Raw genomic sequence first — 22,853 nt, forward strand, 5'->3', positions numbered from 1 at the left:
TGTGACTTACTGCTACTGTGGCGGAATATCTAGTGAAACGTTTCTATCAAATACCGTTTTTTTTTAGTAAAGTGAAGAAATCCGTAAATATTTGAAGTTTTAAATAAAGATATTTTAAGCTAGTTTATAATTTACTTCGTTTAATAAATTACAAGTATTTTTCTTTCTAGAATTGTATTCTGCAGTGTGTTTTGCTTACTTACCACATAGTTCATGAAAAAACTTGATGTCAATGTTTTCCAAGCACTTACCTACAACATACAAAATTATTATTATAAAAATATTTGTACAGTAATTGATATAAAATATAATCGTTAAGTTTCATTTAAATAAAGTCGTTTAGCAGACATTCCATTGTATAACGAATAATCTTTATTGCAAAATATTTTAAGTACACCCAGTAATTTTTAGGATGTAAAATAATAAATAATACATGACAGAAATGTTGGGATTAATAAATTGAACGTGACAGTAATTTGAACTTGTTGATATCACACCACCATACATAACATCAATTTTTATATGGAGTCATAAATAAAATACCTTTACAATGTTAAAAGTTATATTTTCAAGAAGTTCCATAACGAAGGGTGTTTGTAATACACCAAAGTATATTTGTGCAAACCTATTTTACGGAACCCTCTTATTAACCTAAAATTTTCCACACACAAATCTTTTAAACCACAATTTTCCAAACACTCAATCTCTTGATCTTCAATTTTCTAGACAACTGCATCACAGCTAATGAATTACACAGTAACAAGAAAAATAGACGGCAAAATTTTGCATATAATAATTCGCGATATAGATGATAATTTAAATATGATTCAAATTGAATTCAAACTTGAATTGCGGTGAAAGTATGAATCAGCCACATTTGAACTGCAGTATCGCAAGTGTGACAATATTGCACAGCAACGAGCGAATAATACTAGATTAAATCAAGATTAAATCTAGATTAAAGCTAGATTAAATCAATCAAGATTTCCGAAGACTTATCAGAGTAACTCACCAAGTGTTAGGTCTTAGAATACACGATTATTGATGCAAGCTACCATCGATACAATAGTTGTTCAGTTTAGAACATCCTTAAAAATAAATAACATAAGAAACATCGATGCTATACTCATCCTACTCATCTTAATTTATAAATATTAGACCTTCAAACGACATAAAGTTCTCCAGTCCTAGATATTGCCAACTCCGTCGAGTTGCACTCTGTGCATTAGCAAAATGCACGCATCGAGCATCTCCGTGGATCGATAACAAGGATCGCATACTGATCTGTCATCGGTCGAGATTTATAGGAGTCCTCGGTAGTTTACGGGGAAGCTGATTTTCCAGGAATACGATCGCCATACCGCTCCCACACCCCTCTTGAGCAGTCCCGGTGACCAGTACACGCTCGATGCCTTTGTGCGAGAAGTAGAAGGCGTTTACTCACTTCTGGCCTTGTCCTCGCTACGCTTTTGTGTCCCGCTAACGCGATTAATTATTGATAACGCGTTATGAATCGTGGGAAACGCGAACCTCGTGCTTTCTAGACAACCGTCGCGTCGCCACGAATAATTCATGCTTCGCGCTTCTGCGTTTCGTCTCGCACATTCTCCTTGGCTGCCTGACAGCATGGCGCACGTTTCGCTTTCGTTTTTTCCCGCTTTCGTTCGCAGATTCTTCGACGAACGATAGATTCGAATCGTGAAACAGTGCGTTCTTGCGACTCCTTGCTGTCTCAGCTTTTTCTATTCTTGCATGTCCTCTGTTTTTGTTTATCCGAGCTTTCGGCTGAAAATTGCGCAAAGTTTACAAAAATTAACCCTTGACTAGAAGATATTTTTCATGTTGACAGAAATTTATTAGTTGATCAGTTTGATGAATTGCTTTGAAGTTATTTCTCTATTATTAATTTTTAGTGTTGTCTGTTTTACTTCGATACATCCCATAACAAGAGTTAAAAATTGGGTTAAGAAATTAATTAAAAAATGAGTTAAAAGTGAGATTTAACTGACTCGTATAAAAACTAATTTTCAAGTAAATATAACAAATTTATTGTGTTTCACAAGTCTTAATAATTTATCCCGTTCCGCCATAAATTCGATTTCTTCGCAAGAAATGTAAATTTTCTTAATAAAAATTTGTGTAATTTTCTTAATAAAAGCCGACGAGATATTTGATAAAACGACCGAACATATTTTCGTTCTCGAAAATTTGTTAACATGTAAAATCTTGCAAGTTAAATCTCGGTACACATGGAACCACGATATTTGACTTTAATGAAAATCCACTCAGCACTCTCTCAGTACGGAAACAGCTGGTAAGAAGCCATGAGTGAAAAGCAAATGAAATGTCGTCGACTGGCTCAAGAGTATTCGCGAAGGACGATGGAGTTAATGCGCCGTTGTTTCGCGGAGTGATTCAATTAAGAGAACGTTAATTAATTAATGCGACGAGACAGACGGGTTAGGAGTTTACTTAAGCCTTAGACCCCTCGAGTCGACTCGTCAGTCGAGAGGGATAAAAAGATGAAAGCAGAAAACGTACTTCGTTTCGTACAATGAAAAGTTTAATACAACGATGAAAAGGATTAATAAAATGTTTAAACCCGATGGTGAAACAGCGTTTCAATATTTACTGTAATTTTTAGGAGTTGAATTTTAAACTGGGATTTATTCGGGCTTCGTGTTTCTTTGGTTTGTTTGAGGAGATAGAGGAATTCGTTTTATTGTGACAAATATATTGTTAAGTTATATTTGTAATATTGCATTATTGGAATATTGCAATTTTAGGTTCTCGAAGCGGATGGTGACATAAAAGAATGGTAACATATTGCAAAAATTGAAATTTATTATATTTGATTATATTACTTTAATATGTGTAAAATATGTATAACAAAAATTATTAGTAGTGGATTTGTAAAATAATATTTCTTATTTTGTCTTATGCATTTTCTATTACCTTACACTATCATCACATGTACATTCACAAAGATTCACAAAAGTTCATTCACAAAAATTGCAAATTAGTTGATAAATTTCCACATAACAAAAGCGATAACGTAAAAGGGAAAGGAATGCAAATTTTCGTACGCGCAAAGGAAATGAAAGTTAATTCAATACAATAAGTTCACATTTTTAAGTACATATTGAACTTGCACGCGAACGTTTTCAAGCGATTCTTTTGATTTTATCCAGCAGAAAATCCCCTCGATTCTGGAAGACCAAGAGGCTTGGCCAAGCCGCATCAGCTTCCTCCGCAATTACGTGAATTAATTTTAGCAGTTTTAATCCCTCTTCGTGAAGTTTCCACCGCTTAATCCTCGAAAACTCTACTCGGTCTGTAACGCAGCTTTCGTAAAAGCCTTTCGAACTTTTTGTGTCTACGGAAAAAGAACGGGGACCTGAAGAGATGGGTCGCGAAACCCTACTGCTACAGGTAGATCGATCAGTTGAACGAACATAAATATTGGGCATTCTTTAAAAGTAGTTAATATTCGAACATCGATCAGTTGCTACTGTGTATATTCTGTTAATTTTTTTTTTTTTTTTGAAGCAATTTATTTTGTAGTCATCGTGTGTAGTTGTTAATGGTACTATAAACTTTATTCAAACTCTATAAATAGTTCTGTAGAAAATATAGGGTGTCTCAGAATTAGTGTAGGTCCCTGAAATGGTAGCTGACGTGATTCTGAATAAAATTTCCCTTTGCAGAAATTGGGTTTGAAGCTTCGTTTTTGAATTATTAAGGAAAAACACGGACCAATTGGAGCGCGAGGATTATTACGCGTTGGACTACTACGCGTCGAATATCCACGCGCTGGATTACTACGCGTTAGATATTCACATGCTGGATTACTATGCGTTAGATTACCACGCATTAGATTCCTACGCTTAGAATTATCACGCGTTGCATTATTACGCGTGGAATTGCTACGCGTTGAGTATGCACGCGCTAGATTACTACGCGTTGGATATCCACACGCTGTTTTACTACGCGTTGTATTACTACACGTTGGATTACTACGCGTTGGATTACTATGTGTAGGATTACTACGCGTTGGATTATTACGCGTTGAATATCCACGCGTTGGACTACTACGCGTCGAATATCCACGCGCTGGATTACTGTGCGTTAGATATCCGCACGCTGGATTACTACGCGTTAGATTATCACGCATTAGATTCCTACGCATAGAATTAACACGCGTTGCATTATTACGCGCGGAATTACTACACGTTGGATATCCACACGCTGTATTATTAACGTGTTGGATTACTACGCGTAGGATTACTACGCGTTGGATTATTACGCGTTGCATTACTACGCGTTGGACTAATACGCGTTGAATATCCACGCGCTGGAGTACTACACGTTGGATATCCACACGCTGTATTACTACGCGTTGTATTACTACGCGTTGGATTATTGCGCGTTGCATTACTACGCGTTGAATAACTACGCGTTATCCGAAGCTGCCGCTCTCGCGTCTGCGCATGCGTAATCCTTGCGCTCTGATTGGTCCGTGTTTTTCCTTAATAATTCAAAAACGAAGCTTCATATCCCATTCTTGCAAAGGGAAATCTTATTCAGAATCATGTCAGCTATCCCCCATTTCAGGGGCCTACACTAATTGTGAGACACCCTATATTATTCTCACGTCGCAAAAATAGTCGAACGTTCTTCAATTTTATAACCCAGCTTCTTAACATAGAATTAGAGGAAGGAATTTTTCACACCTGCAAAATATAAACGATATCAATTTCACAATCGAGATCCTAACATGAAGTAAAAGGTTAAAACTTCTGCTAATATAATTTGAAAGTGTGAATTCTAAAATGTAACTCCCAGAATTCTCACCTTCAGACAACTGGATGCAAGAGACCTTCAATAATAACATCATTTGCAATCAATCCATTAATAAATTACACATTCCAGCAGCCTCTCGAATTATAAACGTAACCCGATCCTCGTCAACCAACAGGTGCAACGCGAACTGCGACCGATGGACTCCATAGCTGCACCAGCACATGTTCCGCACACAAATTCCAATCTCTCTAAACGTTTTTCCCTTTGATGCACAGATATACATTTCCAACCGCGGCTAATCGTGCTATGAGATACGTGTGACCTTTCTCCATACCGCGAGACGTATATTTACCTGAATGGGCCATTAAACGAAGGTAATTACAGCGTTTAGCGTACGGTAGTTCGCAATCGTAACGAATCGTTTCTCGCGATTTCAAAGATACAAGTCGAGTTGCACGGATCCTTATCGGTGGGATCCAAAGCAACGATGTCCACGTGAACGTTATCTCGATCACGAATCCAAGACATTCAACGAAATTCTAGCGAATCCGTGCACCGTTAAGGTTATCGTTGTCTCCGCTATCTTACCGGCACTTAATCACGTTCTAATTGCACGATGTTGAAGACGTATTACGACCTCCTCGTTAGTTACACTGTTTTTCGCTTAGTTCTGTCTGGTGGAGCTTTGATGAACGCCAGATTTTAGAACCTGCTTTTATGAGTTCTAACTTACCGACATATGTGTACTTAATTGGAAATTAAAAAATAAACAAACGACGAAACATAAATTAGGAGCACATTTATTCTTTATTTTGATGAAAATCTATGGTGATTTTAAGGAATGTATTTTAACAAAATGTGCACCTTATAATAAGAAAATGGTGGACCGGTTTGGTAGATTCAGTGTTAACCTAACCTATAATTTCTTCGGCAGTTGTGTCTGTCAGAGCTGTAATATTAAAAGAAATTAGGAAAATTGAACTGTTAAACATATTTTGAATTTATGGATTCCTGACTATGTAAATTATAATTTATATCAAACTCCAAACTCCATCGTGTGACATAGTATTATAAGTCAAAGGCCTCTGATGTTTGTTAAATTCACTGTGTATAAATGAACAAATGAATATTATATTTCTAAACGATATCTGTAGTCCTTTTTTAAATATTACAAGAATTTTGAAATATTTAATATTGTTTAATAATTTTAACATTATTTTGACATTTTAATAAATTGCGATTAAGTTCAGATTACGAGAAAGGTTAAATAAAAATGATTCTGCATGATGTACAAATTTAAAACCACATCTCTGAATTTTCAAATTTCCAAATTTGCAGCAATTATCCAAAAGAGCTGACTCCTCGCTAAAACAGACAATGAATAAATTTACAGCTCAGTATTCTTAGATTATCAAGAACCCTCCGGTATGTAAAATATGTACGAAGAGCTAAAATATCACCTGTAGGTGATGCTAAACTTCAGATTGATATATAAGTGCAATTTTGTCGTACTTCTACGTCCTTAAATCATGTCCGACTTTACGTTCTTCAAAATTAATTATAGTTACTTGTAACTGGCAACCAGCCATTTTGTATCGAGATTATTAACGTAGAATTGTAGAGTTGCGGACGCATTCATGCAACATTAAATTCTAAATTGATACGTCACAGCTGCTGTCTTCTAATACTCAATTATCCAATTATAAATTCTCTACATTTTGAAATTCTTCTAGCGTGGAATCTTAGTTATTGTGTTTTCACACAAGGTAGATATGAGGAGATCGAATACGGCAAAAGTCTTTAAAATGACTGTATTTTATAAAAACATCTATTGCTTATATTTCAACTTTTAATAATTTTGATTAAACTTTGCGTAAAAACAGAAGAAACTATTTTCTTTTTAAAAGCTAAATATTTTATTGACATTTGTTTGTAATCTATCGAAGATTCTGTAGTTGGTATTGCATCAACGACCACCATATTTATGGCGTGCCATGGCGGCAAATTTAAACTGTTTAAACGTACTCCATAACCGAACGTGCTTTGGTATTATACACATATAATAAATTTAACTTATATTTAAATTTTATATGCATATGAACTTTCTTGTTTGTAAGTATTAGGTCACTTATTAATTTCAACTCTATGTTCACTTAATAATATTATTTAATATTTCAAAAATTAGATTAATGAATTTATTACTTTCTTACACTGCTTCTTTTAAATACTGAAGTATATTGAAAATTGTATGACACTTTTTTTCTTATTAATTAGTTGTAGTAGGTCATCTTAAAAAAAAATAAAATTTTATAATTTTATAGAAACATGAGTAATATTTTGAAGTGTCTATTTTGTACATTCACAAGTAGTATTTTTAAACAAAATTCAAAAGTTTCACGTATAAAATACCAGTCAATTAACGTGGATATCTATAATATTATTCAAGCTATATTTTTTAAGCAAAAACCAGCTCTAAATTTTTAATGTCCACAGCTAGAATAATTTTAACAAACAAAATATCAGTATTTAATTCTGGAAGTTGCACAAGTAAACAAAGAGCGATTTGCATAAAATAAATTTGTCGGAACTTATGGACATAATTTATGAGAACGTTATAAAGAAGAGCGAAGGGTCATTAAAACCATTGTTCTCAAAGAACTGTCCTACGACAGGTCCATTGTAAATTTGCGGAAAAACTGCGTACGTCCATTGTAAGTTCGCTCCATTGTATTATTGTAATACTAATTTCCTGAAAGGACGCATACAGTGCGTCACCGGTGACCCCCTCGATGCGTGGTGCATCTCGAACGCGTTAATTAGCAAGCCAACAAAAACTTAAGTACCGTTTATGAACTCGACGACCCTCGACCCTCCGCAGCAACTATGAGAAATTTCGCGCAAAGAACATAAGCGAAGGAGGAAGACTCAGTGATTATTATTGGCGCGAGCAACGGACAAGAGAAGTAAGAGTAAAGAAAAGCATGGAGGAAGAGAGGGCAAAACGACGTTGGGACACGAGAAGTAGAATGATGAATTGCAAGGCGCGGCAATGAATCAGAGCCCAGCGACAGGCGGTACACCTACAAACAATGCGGGGCCCCTGTTCTTCAGGGCCCACCAAGGTTGTTCTCGAACACCTTTCTCCGTGTACGTTCAAAGCTCTGCTTGAACAATCGCCGACTATTTCCTGCTTTTGCAATTTCCTATAGTTATCGCGAGTGTGGTGGCAACGAGCTGTGCAAATGAAAACAGAACTTTTTTTTTTAGAATATTTGTCGAATGTATTAGGTTGGGGAATAAGTTCGTAGCGTTCAGTTCGTGAGGCACCCAGGCTCCCAATTTTTCGACAAGTCCCATTGAATGGAGATGATTGAGAATAGTTTTGTGGTCATAGTTCATTTTTTCAACCAATTCACGACTAGTTTGGCGACCGTCCTGCTTCGCAAGTGCTCGGAGACGCTCTTCGTCGAACTTAGAAGGTCTTCCGCTGCGGGGCGAGTTTTCGAACGTTAAAATCGCAATTTTTTAATTTTGCAAACCATTTCCGTGCTGTCGACTCACCTATGACACCTTCTCTGTATATATTGCAAATAACCCGGGCTGCTTCAGCAGCTTTTTGGTCGCGATGGAAAGCGAAGAAGAGCAGGTGTCGAAAGTGCTAATTTTTACCTCCTGGATATTCCATTTCTGAGCCTCAATAGTAATAACGAATGAAACTACTGAAAAAAACGATTAACACAGTTTTGTAGAGCAGAAAGAGCTCTATCGAATGAATATTATAACCCCTTGCAAATTGCAAAATGTCGCTGTAAAAAAAAGAAAATGTCGAAACGCTGCGAACTTATTTCCCAACCTAATAGTTAGGCTCCTGTGACGAGTCGATATTTGTTTATTTATCTGTACGACGATATAGGTTGCAATTTTGGGTCTTCTTCCTTGAAATCTTAGGGTTAGTGGGACACATATGATAATTTAAGCAATTGTGGGACATCTTAAATTTGTTTTATAGATTTTGGCAGCAATCTGAGCACAGAACTTGTCATCACCATCGATCGTCGTCGAATCGAAAACTGTGTTTTGGTATCGTGTTAAATGATGCAGAATTGAATGAAAGCACGTTGAAAGCTCTATAACTCATCGTTGAATACTTGGTCCTCGTTAACCTGAGTGAAATCTCCAATAATTATACTTGATATCATTTTCAATAATTTCAGACACGTTTTGGAATTCAATCATTTGGAATTTAAAATGAAATGTCTACCTCACATTCTTGTTCTACCTATACCTATATGTATACAAAGAAATAGTAGGTATTCGAAATTTGTAATACATGTTCGAATTTGTAAATTAAAAAATTTGATTTGTTCTGGGTCTACGTGTCTTTTATACGTTCTCCATTTAGCACCATTGGTGGTCAAAACAAGTTATTACATACTGTATCATTTCTCGCTACACGTGAACAAATACAAATTGATATGTCATGATAACCATCGGAACAATAAATTCCTTTTGAAACACGATATTTATGTTTGAACTACTTCGGAATTATTAATGGTTTGGGGTATGTAGAATGAAAGTTATAATAGGTTGTAAATATAATAAAATACTTGATACAGAAGAAATAACAAATTCATTATTTATAATTGTGATGGTAAAAACAATTTGAAAATTCATTTCGACACTAAATTTATTACAAAATTTCTATTTTTATTTTTTAGTCTAATTTCAAATATAATAAAAATATATTTTAAAACTGTAAAAATGTTACAGTTTATAAATGTATAAATTTGTAAATATATCAGAATATATTGAAATGTACTGTATTTTTATTTTAAAAATTTGATATCTATATATAATAAATTTTCAAGCTTACAAACATAGTTAAAATTAATATTGTAGGTGATCAGAAATGGTACAAAATAAATTCTTTAGTATTCATAAATACACTAATTATTAATCTTATATGTAATAGCAAGTTGAATTCACAATTTTTTAAAATATGAATGAAAACTCATTAGCAATTTTTTTTATTGAAATATCTTCTGACACAAATATAATTAAAAATAATCTACAAATACCCAGTAATTTTTCCATTTTTACAAATATTGTAATGTGTGACTCTTTAATAATTTTAACTCTGTATATTTAGTAACAAAATACCAAATAATTTTTCAATTTTTAAAACTATTGTAATGCATAACTTTTTAATAATTTTAACTCTGTATATTTTACAGCAAGTACCAAATAATGTTTCAATTTTAAAAATATTATAATGCATAACTTTTTATATAATTTTAACTCTGTATATTTAGTAACAAAATACGAAATAATGTTTCAATTTTTAAAACTATCATAATCTATAAGTTTTTAATAATTTTAATTCCGTATGTTTAATAACAAGTACCAAATAATTATTCAATTTTAAAAAATGTCGTGACGAGCAACTTTTGAATAATTTTACCTATGTACAACAAAATTGACACAATGTGATACCTCGTCCCAATAATGATTGAACCATTCTGTCAAAATAACAATAGTAGTTCGATGGGAACGAAATATCGGTTTACTGTGGTTTTCCTTTCCGCGTGCACCAAAGATTCCAACGCGTTCATAATGTGTAAATTACGTACTATCGATAACCATAATTGCACGGTGGTCATTTTGTGGCAACCGTTTGCGTCATCGTTTTCAGCATAACAGTGGTTTCCTGTTAATTGCACAAATTACACCACTTCCGTTCGTCGATTGAAAACGAACGTCGCAAAGCACCGTTTTCCGCTTTCTCTTTCTTTCTTTTCTCGTTCGCCAACGATCTCTCGTTCGCCGAGATGGGACCAGTTTCCATTCAATTTTAAACCGAACTTCCATCTGTCCTTGTGGTTGTGGCCGTCAAATGACGCAGCTACAATGTGAAGGTCGAATTTTTCAGCAACTGCATCATCCTGTTGACACTCAATGCTTAAGGATTACGGTGATAATATGAGGATTGCATGGAATTCTAAAACAGTTCACTTGGATGCATTTTCTCCTTCTGTGACATTTTTGTTATTGTCTCATTTGTTATTATTTTCGTGCTTTGAGTATTAATCTCTCAATCCTAGATGAAAGCAGATGACGCAAATTAAGGTTTCAATATTTTAATTTGGTTTTTGTTTTTTTTTTTTTTGACGCAGACATAGATAGAGATTTGAACATTTCAATTTTTGGTCAAATTTATTAGACTCTCAAATGTCAAAATTTGTCAGAAAAATATTGAACTCAAGATGTTTGAGACTGACTCGAGACGTAGGTTCGATGTTCAGATAATTTAAAAATTTTTGATACTTGAGAGTATTTTAAATTAAAAGGCAGTAAAGGATGAGAAGTTTTAGAATATCTAATTTATTGATATGTTAGTCAATATATCATTTCATAATCAAATTCATAGTCATTATAACAATCATTATTTATAAACATAATTATTTAAATATCGTATTCAGAACAATTCATAATCATTTAAAAGTCATATTCATTACAGTCCATAATCATTCAAAAATCATGTTTAGTAGAATTTAGAATAATTATCATAATAATTACTCATAATTATAATCACTTAAAAATTATGTTCAGTACAATGCATAATCATTTAAAAAACATGCTCAGTACAATTCATAATCATTAAAAAATATTCATTACAGTCCATAATCATTTAAAAATCATGTTTAGTAGAATTCATAATAATTATCATAATAATTACTCATAATTATAATTACTTAAAAATTATATTCAGTAAAATGCATAATCCCTTAAACATCATGTTCAGTAAAATTCACAATCATTCAAAAATCATGTTCAGTAAAATTCATAATCATTCAAAAATCATGTTTAGTAGAATTTAGAATAATTATCGTAATCCTTACTAATAATTATAATCACTTAAAAATTATGCTCAGTACAATGCATAATCCCTTAAAAATCATGTTCAGTAAAATTCACAATCATTCAAAAATCATGTTCAGTAAAATTCATAATCATTCAAAAATCATGTTTAGTAGAATTTAGAATAATTATCATAATCATTACTCATAATTATAATCACTTAAAATTATGTTCAGTACAATGCATAATCCCTTAAAAATCATGTTCAGTAAAATTCACAATCATTCAAAAATCATGTTCAGTAAAATTCATAATCATTCAAAAATCATGTTTAGTAGAATTTAGAATAATTATCATAATCATTACTCATAATTATAATTACTTAAAAATTATATTCAGTACAATGCATAATCATGTAAAAATCATGTTCAGTAAAATCTATATTGATTCAAAAATCATGTTCAGTACAATTCATTATCATTTAAAAATCATGTTCAGTACAATTCATAATCATTCAAAAATATTCAGCACAGTTCATAATCATTTAAAAATCATGTTCCATACTATTCATAATCATTTAAAAATCGAGTTACTACAATCCACAAACGTGAAAAATGATCATTAAATGATCCCATTCTTCCACGTCCACTAACAGCATCGTTAACCTGATTCCCCGGCATAATTCAATTCGCAGATACCGATCGTCGATCCTCGCCCCTTATTATTTAGCGAGTGGTGATCGAGCAAACGCTCCGCGCACGAACAATCGATCCATCGCAATCGGCAGCGGTAACGTGGTCGACTAATCGTAAACCGCACAACAGGTGCCGAGGATGCGCTTTATCGTCGCAGGGCCTCGGCGGGCGATTCGAGCGGGTGGGAGGGCAAATGGAACAAGACGAAAGGCAGAGAAGAAGAAGAAGCAGGAGCAAAAAGACGTAGCTGGCGTACAGCCACGAGAGGAACGTAAACTGATCGCGCAATCTGCCGGTGCGCGAGGCAAGTCAACTCCAGCCACGAAGAATTTCAATCAGTAATAATATCGCCGTGCTTTCTATCTTCCCTGCCCTCCCCCGCATGATCGTCCACCCTTTCGCCCCTCCCATCCGCCGCTCGTTTCCTCGGGGCTCTTTTTTGCCCCCGTCTCGCTTCCTCCATGCCCACGACTCTCTTCTCTAGCCGGTCCTCATGCCGGTTACAAATGGCATCATTATTCCTTAATAATTCGAGATACCGAGCGACCCGACATTTATTGTCCGCCGTGTGTACCGGCCACGGTTGAAACGGCGATAGCTCTCAGCGGTCAGCAGCTTTTTCCAATGTGCCCGGGCCTATTGGCGCGTATTTATTAGCGACCGTCCGAGCCGAGAAACGAACGATTTACGAGCAACGGAATAGACAGCCTCCAAGGGCTTCTGTGTTAGGTTCAGGGATTAAGGCAGTGTTTACATTATGCTGGTAACTGCGGTAGTCTTGGCAGTAGATTTCTACGTTTCTTGCTTTGCCTGTACCATGTATGTTGTTAGAGAAAGAAGGAAAGTAAGGACAGAAATTATTTTCTTTTAGGGTCTTTTGAGAATGTTGGAAGTTAGAGGTGTGGAAATTTAGGATTTGGGGATTTAGGAAGGTGGTAATTGAGTGATTTGAGCATTCGGCTATTTGGGGGTCTAGGAATTTGAAGGTTTGGAGATATCAGGATTTAGGAATTTGGGAATTTAGGGATTAGAGGATGTAGGGGTGTAGGGATTTACAAATTGGAGATTTAGCGATTTGGGGACGTAGGAATTTGGGGATGTGAGAATTTGGGGATGTTAGAATTTGGAATGTGGGAATTTGGGAACGTAGGAATTTGGAGATGTGGGAATTTGGGGATGTGGGAATTTGGGACCTTGGGAATTTGGAACCTCGAGAATTGCAGGAATTGGGAATTGAAGGACTTGGGAATTTGGAAGCTTGGGAATTTGGGGAATTTGGGAATTTGAAGGCTTGGGAATTTGGGGGCTTGGGAATTTGGGACTTTGGGAATTTGGAGGCTTGGGAATTTGGGGAATTTGGGAATTTGAAGGCTTGGGAATTTGGAGATGTCGGAATTTGGAGACGTAGCGATTTGGGAACGTAGGAATTTGGGGATGTGAGAATTTGGGGATGTTAGAATTTGGAATGTGGGAATTTGGGAACGTAGGAATTTGGGGATGTGGGAATTTGGGACCTTGGGAATTTGGAACCTCGAGAATTTCAGGAATTGAGAATTGAAGGACTTGGGAATTTGGAAGCTTGGGAATTTGGGGAATTTGGGAATTTGAAGGCTTGGGAATTTGGGGGCTTGGGAATTTGGGACTTTGGGAATTTGGGGGCTTGGGAATTTGGGACTTTGGGAATTTGGGGGCTTGAGAATTTGGGGAATTTGGGAATTTGAAGGCTTGGGAATTTGGAGATGTCGGAATTTGGGGACGTAGCGATTTGGGAACGTAGGAATTTGGAGATGTGGGAATTTGGGGATGTGGGAATTTGGGGATGTCGGAATTTGGGGACGTAGTGATTTGGGAACGTAGGAATTTGGGGATATGGGAATTTGGGGACGTAGCGATTTAGGAACGTAGGAATTTGCGGACGTAACAATTTGGAGGTGTAGAAATTTATGGATATAGCAATTTGGGTATGTAAGAATTTGGAATTGTAGGAATTCGGAACTGTATTCAAAAGTTAATTGTTATACTTTATAAAATGCAAGAATTCGGAAAAGTAGGGACTCAGGAATATAGATATTCAATTACACAGAAATTCGGAGATATGGTACCTGAAGAATATAAAAACTCATGGTCATAGAAATTCGAAAATATGTGTATTTAATAGTATAACAACTTCGATACGTGTTCTTCTAAACACCTAGATCACCCTTCACGCACCAACTGGTTGACATGCGTACTCTAAGAGCACGACAATCGCACGAAATTAATGAATCAGTATCACAGTCAGTGATGCTTAATGGATCAAGTAGGCTAATCTCGTTAGCATCTGAAATAAAATCCTGTCTTTGGCGCCGGTCTGTCACGTGATCTCGGTCTCACACGCTCCGATGATTTCTTATTGATTCACACTCGGGAAACTCGTTTGCTCTCTATCTGATCTTTCGAGTGTGCCGTGAATAATAATATCGAACAATAAGAAGTTTTCCGTTCCCGACGCCCACCAACGGCCCTGTTTACCGCTCCAAAACACATTCGTGTCAAGGAAGTTAATTGCAACACATTGTGACACTTTTCTTGCCTCCACGTCGTTTGATTTTTTTATCGACGCCAGTCTTTTAGGACCCGAACAATCGTGAAGCCGTATGTTACATTTCAGATTCAGATTTATTTTCGTGCTTAATATTTTGTAATTTTGACTCTAATGCCCTACTAATTTGTCACAATTTGGAAAGTATGTACTTTTTATAGGAACATTAACCCCTTACCGTACTTCGACGAGTCTCACTCGTGACGTACTTACAGCTCAAATGTGATAAATCTTACTCAAACTTTGAACATTCTTCGACTTGAAATTTATGTCTAACTATAAGTTGCATTATCAAGGATCCCTGAATGTAAAATACTCACAACATTTTAATTTTCTTTGTTCGTTTTAATGTTATAGTCCTAAGTAGTTCATTTTGACTGACGCATCCGTTAAATAAATGGCACGGGAAAGGGTTAAAAACTGCACACATGTGTTATTTTAACTAATCATGTGTACAGGACCAGTGGTTGTTCACAAGTTGGAAGAAGAAATTAGGAGGGTAGTTTGGATATCAACGTGTAGACTACTGTAGACTACACTACATATACTTTTCTTCCCAAATTATATGCAAGAATCAAAATATTCAAAAATCAAGAATTTTACCTCTGCTCCTTTTCTCTTCTCTCTTCTCAGAGACGTATTCTGCTTTGTGTTTGCGCACGTTCATAATCGTTGACTTTTGACGAAAATATTTGCGCAACGATGTTTGTACGTTTAGGGGACCGTTTCGTAGGCGCGTTAATGAGTTAATATTGGACATTTCGTTTCCTCTGAAACGTGTTTGAGTAACGAAATTCGAGGTATCTTTTGTGTGAAAAGGTTTCAGTGACGAAAGTTATGAACTGTTCTTTGGAAATGATTTTTAACTCATAATTTAGTGAGTTGTTCACATTGAAAGGTACAAAATTTAGTATGTTGAATAATAAATCAGTTTTAATTAGTTTACAAAATTTAATTCTTTTTAGGAACTAAAATATCTTGTATTTCAAATTTTACTTGTGTAAGGTTTATTTATTTTATATAGATATAAATATTTTATTATGATTGAACAAATTAATATTTTCAAAATTTAATATCCGACCTAATATCTACACATCAAGATTTACAAATGGTGTTGCAAGATTTACACTTGTATTTTTAATTTTTGGAACTCAGAGCAGTACAGTCTGACAGTGTACAGTCAGTGAATTCGGTAAGTTTGTTGTATTCTCTTCATATTATATTTAGGACAAGTTATACACTACCCTCCATAAGTATCCGGACACAAATGAAATATGCATTCGCGTTGCATTAAAGTTATTCAAGTATCTGCAACAGTAACTAAAATCGATTTTTTCTTCTGCGAAAGTCAGAATACTGGAACGTTTTTCGATTGATAATTCTCGTTTGAAACTCATATCTCGATGGAAAAGAAGCTACAGACGAACTAAACCGAAACTGTCGAGTGCGTAGCGTTACCTCCATTCTTATCTCCATTGAGGGAACCTAAACATCTACCAACAGTTTACAAACACTTGAAACATATCGAAGAACCCTCTGAATACGTTCTGCACCATAGAAATGAAACACAGTAGAAATTAAAATTTTTTTTAGAATCGAAAGCGTTTCATTAGATTCACAAATTTGGACTTTGTACTTCTGGATATGAATTTTACTTTCACACTTTCATTGTATAATTTGTACTTAAAAATTAATTCTATTACGTTATGACACCTCAAAAAGATAATAATAATTATTACAAATGATATGATAACCCTAAATACCTTTCGTACAAAGTTCAACTATGTTTCATGTAACGAAACCTAGTATCCGGATACTTATGGACGGTAGTGTATGTATTCTATATTATTTTGTGTCTCACAAATATCACAGATATTAAAAGCTTCTTCTTTTGTGATTAATGTAATTATATTTTCACAAAAGGAGCCTAAAATTTTAACTGCACGCTGTGTTAACTTTTCCCGAGAGGTAATTAATTCATTTAACAAATAGAGCGCCTATCTTTACACTCATGAGAACTTTGATAACATATGTGACGGTCAATGACATCATTATATCCAACTACCAAGAATTTATATTAGACAAGAGTCTTTAAAATTCCACCCGCTTTGTGAATCTATTTTAGAGGATCCTTTGCGTACACCATATATTAAAGCGTAGATGTTCACCGTGGATCTCCAACGAACAATAAAAAGAGTGAACAACAAATAAACCGAATAAGACAAGTAGAAGACATGACCGAAGGGAGAAAGAGGCGTTGAGGATTCAGTAACGGGGAGAAGAAACGGAAGACGAATCCTTACCGAGGACGAGCAAACGGTATAAATTCACGATTTTACAACTTCGCGGACTGACATTTATGGTTACGGGACGGCTGCATCTCGTTGGATCATTGATTAATATCGATCGACCGGCAATAAGAATCTCTTTTCAATCTGGCACCTGTTACGCACTTCCTTTCGCCTCCTTCTTTATCCGTGGATACTTGTTTTTCCACTCATTTCGCAATGCACTGATAATTCACTGCAGCAGTTGAACGATGCTGCTTTACGAGTGCTGATTATTATTCGAAATAATTGGATGAGATATTTCTTACACTGTGGCAATAAAAGGTCTCGGATAAACAGTATGGACGCGGTTTCCGGTAGAGGGTTCGATAAATACTTTTGTGGGTACTTTACGACTTGTCTCAATTGTATGTTAAATAATTAAAATACGAATAGTCAATCAATTTTAGAAATTAAATCCGTAAAACAATTTTAAAACTTGAATCTCTTAACCAAATTTAAGAATTGAATCTCTAAACAAATTTTATAAATGAAATTTCTAAATCAATTTTAGAAACAAAATTTTTAAGATGAATTTAAAAATAGAGTTTTTTGAGATGAATTTAGAAATTAAATTTTTAAGCAAATTTTAGAAATTAAATCTCTAAACCAATTTTACAAATGATACTCCTAAAACAATTTTAGAACTTGAATCTGTAAACCAATGTTGAGAATTAAATCCTTAAAAGAATTTCATAAATTGAAGTTGAAAATCAATTTTAAAAATCAAATTTTTAAGATGAATTTGGAAATTAAATTTTTAAGCAAATTGTAGAAATTAAATTTCCACACCAATTTTACAAATTTCATCCCTAAAACAATTTTAGAACTTGAATCTCTAAACCAATTTTACAAAATGATTCCTTAAAACAATTTTATAAATTAAATTTGTAAATCAATTTTCGAGATCAAATTTCTAAATAAATGTACAAAATGATATTTTCAAACAATATTTCAAAACTAATTTTTGAGTGCTGTATTACTTCAAATGAAAGAAAGATTCAACACCTAACCTAAAAACTCGACAAAACATTTGCAAGATTTCAGACAATTTAATCATAACAATCTAACTCTTAACACTCAAATTTCTCGTTTGAGAAATTTAACCTAACCTAACCTAACCTTTTACTATTCCGTTAAAACAGAGAATCCTTTCAACTTTCTAGTCGACAGAAACTCCATTCGCGTGTCATCGATAAATTCCATTCGAACGTTTCCTTCCGTCGGATAATCCGAACTTTATTTCCCAGCTTCTCCCGAAGAAAAGTTTACAAGTAAAAAAAAAATGGCGGGAAACGTCGCGATGATAAATATCCCGACGTTTCATTTCCTCCCCGTAATGGGTCCTCCTCTCGCAAAAATCACGAAAGATCTTTCAACGAAGAAACAAGGCGAGTATCTTGACGTTGGAAGACCCGTGAGAAATAGTTTGGTGAATCCTGTTCTACAAAAACGAGCTAATTACATTCCTCGTAGCAGCTTGTGGTAGAAGAAGACCCTAGAGAAAGGATATAGGCAACCCTAGAGGGATCGATTGGCGTTCAACGTCGATAAAAAAGTTTTAGATCAGGGGTTCTCGTCTCATTGGTGTGAGAGAGACGACTCGATTTTCGTAGATTCGACTTTAACGCTCGAATATTGCGAAAATGAAGTTTTTATGAGTACAGCACCCATCAGTGGACTTCAGGGTCGCTTTAGATAGTAATAAATACTCTATACAGAATAAAGTCGAATTTTCGAAGGCGCATGAGTGAGACAGACGCTGATGTACATAAACAAGATGGCCGCCGCGGGACACTCGCCTATTTAGAAATATGAAGTTATCGTTTCCACGATTGTTCGACATGCAAAGATTTGTCGAACAGATGTCAAACGTCGATATTAAACCTTTAGGTCGAGCAATGTCAGCTTGAAAACCCGTTCGAATATCCTGTTCGAGCCTGGGAACAGGTGGCGAGCCTAAATTTGAATCGTTAGATTAGAATACTAATCGAACGTCAGTTATCTCGTTTCTAGCATGCAATATGGAAGAAGAAAAAGAAGGAAACGAATTAGCGGACAGGGTAATCGACGATCGGTGATTGACGATCGGTTCACTCCTTTCTATATACCTCTCTCTAGCTCGGAATGAAAGGTAATGATAGTGCCACATAAAGAATCAACATTTAACTTCAACTGGCTGATGAATATTAATGAATAGAGGGAGCCTGACACCTCCTCGCGCGAACGTGCTGCGAAGTTAGCAGGAAAAGTTTCCCGGGTTCTTTCTCTGATGATTTATTTATTGCTGCGTGATTAAGGTATAACTAGTGTTGATCAATGTAGTCTATATCGTTTCATGTAACCTTTAACCATGTTACAGCTGAGTTACATGCTGCTATCGTAATAAATTTATTAATGAATTATTTGCGCATTTTTTAAATCGAATGTTTCATTAACCTAAGTAAATAGTGATTTGTGGAAGGTGTACGATGAGAAAGTAAAAAGTCTGTGAAATATGGCGTGGGACGGGCGAGATGGTTGATTGGTTTTGCTTCTTCTGATATCATAATAATTTCTTGTTATGCATATTTTATTACTCTTAATGGCTTTTGGGGTGTTGCCAATTAACTCGGAGTTGTTTAATAATTTAAAACTGTCGTAAATTATTGAAGTTCTCTTTTAATAATATGTACAGGAGATTTGATCATAGGTGTTCGCTTGAAGGTCTTTCAAATCGAATAGATATTTTAAAGTAAATAATTTTCAGTGCGATTCGATTAAATTCAATTAAATAGTCGACAAGATGAGTTTTCATAACAGTAGCTAAAAATAATGAAAAAGAATTAAATTTAAGAACCTAACACAATTTTGTTTTTTACAAAAATTTGAAAGTGAAATTAGAATTTAAATGTCATTTCTACAATTTCATATGTACATCAACTTTCGTTTGAATCATGGAATAAACTCAATTACATTGAATTCTTTAAATGTAAAAATTAAATTTTTAAGCAAAGTTTAGAAATTAAATTTCTAAACCAATTTTACAAATTAAATCTCTGAAACAATTTTAGAACATGAATCTCTAAACCAATTTTAAGAATTGAGTCTCTAAAAAAATTGTACAAATTCAATTTGTAAATCAATTTTAGAAATCAAATTTTTAAGATGAATTTGGAAATTAAATTTTTAAGCAAATTTTAGAAATTAAATTTCTAAATCAATTTTACAAACTAAATCTCTGAAACAATTTTAGAACATGAATCTTTAAACCAATTTAAGAATTGAATCTCTAAAAAAATTATACAAATTCTAATTTGTAAATCAATTTTAGAAATCAAATTTTTAAGATGATTTGTTTTATTTTTAATTTTTAATTATGCATTATTTGTACGTTTAGTGCTAAAACAAAGAAAAAATAAATACTATACAATTGTTTTGTGAAAACAATAAGTCAGCTAAGCTGATTCATTCAGATAATTCAGAAATGAATTAAGTTTAATGCGATGTTTAAATTTCTGCTTTAAAACACAAAGCTCATCGGTCTGAAGCTAACTAACCAATCAATACCCGACTACCTCAAGGTAACTGAAAGCCTAATTGCTCATAAGACTGATTAATCGATCTTGAGGCGACTATACAATGCTTGATTGCTTTTGAAACGCTTGACGTTTTGCTGATGACCGATAACTGGCATCCAATTCACTGGATGATTCGACTCATTGTCAATCTGTTAAAGTTCATTGCGATCATATGTTGCTAATTAAATTGTATACTTCTGTTAAATATGTACTAATTACTGAACTACTGCTTCTCTCACAAGAGATATGCTTCAGAAGCTACTATATTCTTCTTTGGGAATGAAATTAATTTCTTGTAGACGGTCACAAATTTTAGTTATAACAAAATCTTAGGTAGATTATAATTTTTATATAATCTTGTGAATTTTTATATCTTAGGCAGAATATAAGATTTTTTTATATAACCTTGTGAAAATCTGATGTATTTTATATTTTACATAGAAATATACAGTGTTATAATAAATGATAGAAATGTAATTAAAGTCATTTAAATATTTACTTAACCCTTTGCACTCCTTAATTTCTATTACTTCATTCATTTACAAAATAGATCAAAAAGGGTTCTCTATAAAATATATAGCAACAGTATGGAGTATATGACAAATACATTTTCCATTTATTGTAAATAGTAAACAAATGAAAATATATATATTCAATCTAGAAATATCTAGTGTTACAATAAATGGTCGAAGTGCCTTGAGCTCACTTAAATATTTACTTAACCCTTTGCACTCCTTAATTTCTATTACCTCATTCATTTACAAAATAGATCAAAAAGGGTTCTCTATAAAATATATAGCAACAGTGTGGAATATGTGACAAATACATTTTCCATTTATTGTAAATAGTAAACAAATGAAAAAATATTCAATCTATTTATCTGAATTATTTATAAGATCCAACAGAAATGTGATGTCAAGCCACACAGTGGTTCAAAGGGTTAACACTAGTTTGGATGTTTTAATTTTAGGTTAGAAATAAAGTACAATGAGTAAATGAAGACTGAATCGTTAAGACAAAAGTAATTTATACAATTATTCTTTATATCGATCTCAAAAAATCAGAATTGAAAATTTAAGTCTTGAAAGCTTGTACAAGAAGACAGCTAAGCAGAAACTCAATAAGACAATTTGAAATTCTTCTTTTAGAAGAATGTTCAGCAAGTCCGAAGTTTCAAAGCATCAACGATGCAGCATCTTTTGTTCGTTTTCTTCCTCGCTAGTAGAACTCGTCTGTTAGGAATTTTTATTTCGACCAGCATAGGAAGTTTTTCTTTTCTATCTTTCTCGTATTCGCGCCTAACAGCTCCGTTGAACCGAAGGTGTACCTACGCCCTCGCGATTCAGGATCCTACACGCGAGCGGAACCTTCGATGTACAGTCAACAGCAAATCTGCCTTTTCTATTTATTGGAATAGGGAAAATAAGGAATTTGGATTTTTAGAATTGTGAGAATTTTGGTATTTTAAATTTTTGGAATTTTGACATTTAAAAGTATGGAAATTTGAATATTTAAAATTATGGAAATTTGAATATTTAAATTATTGAAATTTGGATATTTAAAATTATGAAAATTTGGGTATCTAAAATTTTAGGAATTTGGATATTTAAAATTGTAAGAATTAAGACACATGAAATTTTAGAAAGCGTATCAGTATTTATAAAAATTTTGGAATGAGAAACTTGAAAATTTAGAAACTCAGAAATTTAGAAACCTGCAAACTAAGAAACTTGAAAATTTCAAAAGCTTGAAAGCTGATAGATCAGCAATTTTTCAAATTTGAACATTTAGAAACTTGGAACCTTAGAAGTGTGAAAAACATAGAAAAACTTGGAAATTTGAATCCTTAGAAACTTGGAAATTTGAATCCTTAGAAACTTGGAAATTTGAATCCTTAGAAAACTTGGAAATTCGAATCCTTAGAAAACTTGGAAATTTGAATCCTAAAAAAACTTGGAAATCTGAATTCTTAGAAAACTTGTAAATTTGAATCCTTAGAAACTTGGAAATTCGAATCCTTAGAAACTAG

General features: G+C 33.9%; 1 protein-coding gene across 1 annotated transcript in view; it reads right to left on the bottom strand.

Annotated features, from left to right (window-relative positions):
• Positions 1 to 228: 228 nt before the first annotated feature.
• LOC105662131 (UPF0489 protein C5orf22 homolog) overlaps positions 229 to 22,853 on the bottom strand; it is a 493,870-nt gene continuing 471,245 nt past the window's right edge. The window contains exon 4 of the mRNA XM_076529248.1: positions 229 to 251. Coding sequence (XP_076385363.1) covers positions 248 to 251 — 4 coding nt within the window. The 3' untranslated portion in view covers positions 229 to 247. The remainder of the gene's footprint in view (positions 252 to 22,853) is intronic.

This window comes from Megachile rotundata, chromosome 3 (assembly GCF_050947335.1).
Source record: "Megachile rotundata isolate GNS110a chromosome 3, iyMegRotu1, whole genome shotgun sequence".
Classification (NCBI taxonomy): Eukaryota; Metazoa; Arthropoda; class Insecta; order Hymenoptera; family Megachilidae; genus Megachile; species Megachile rotundata.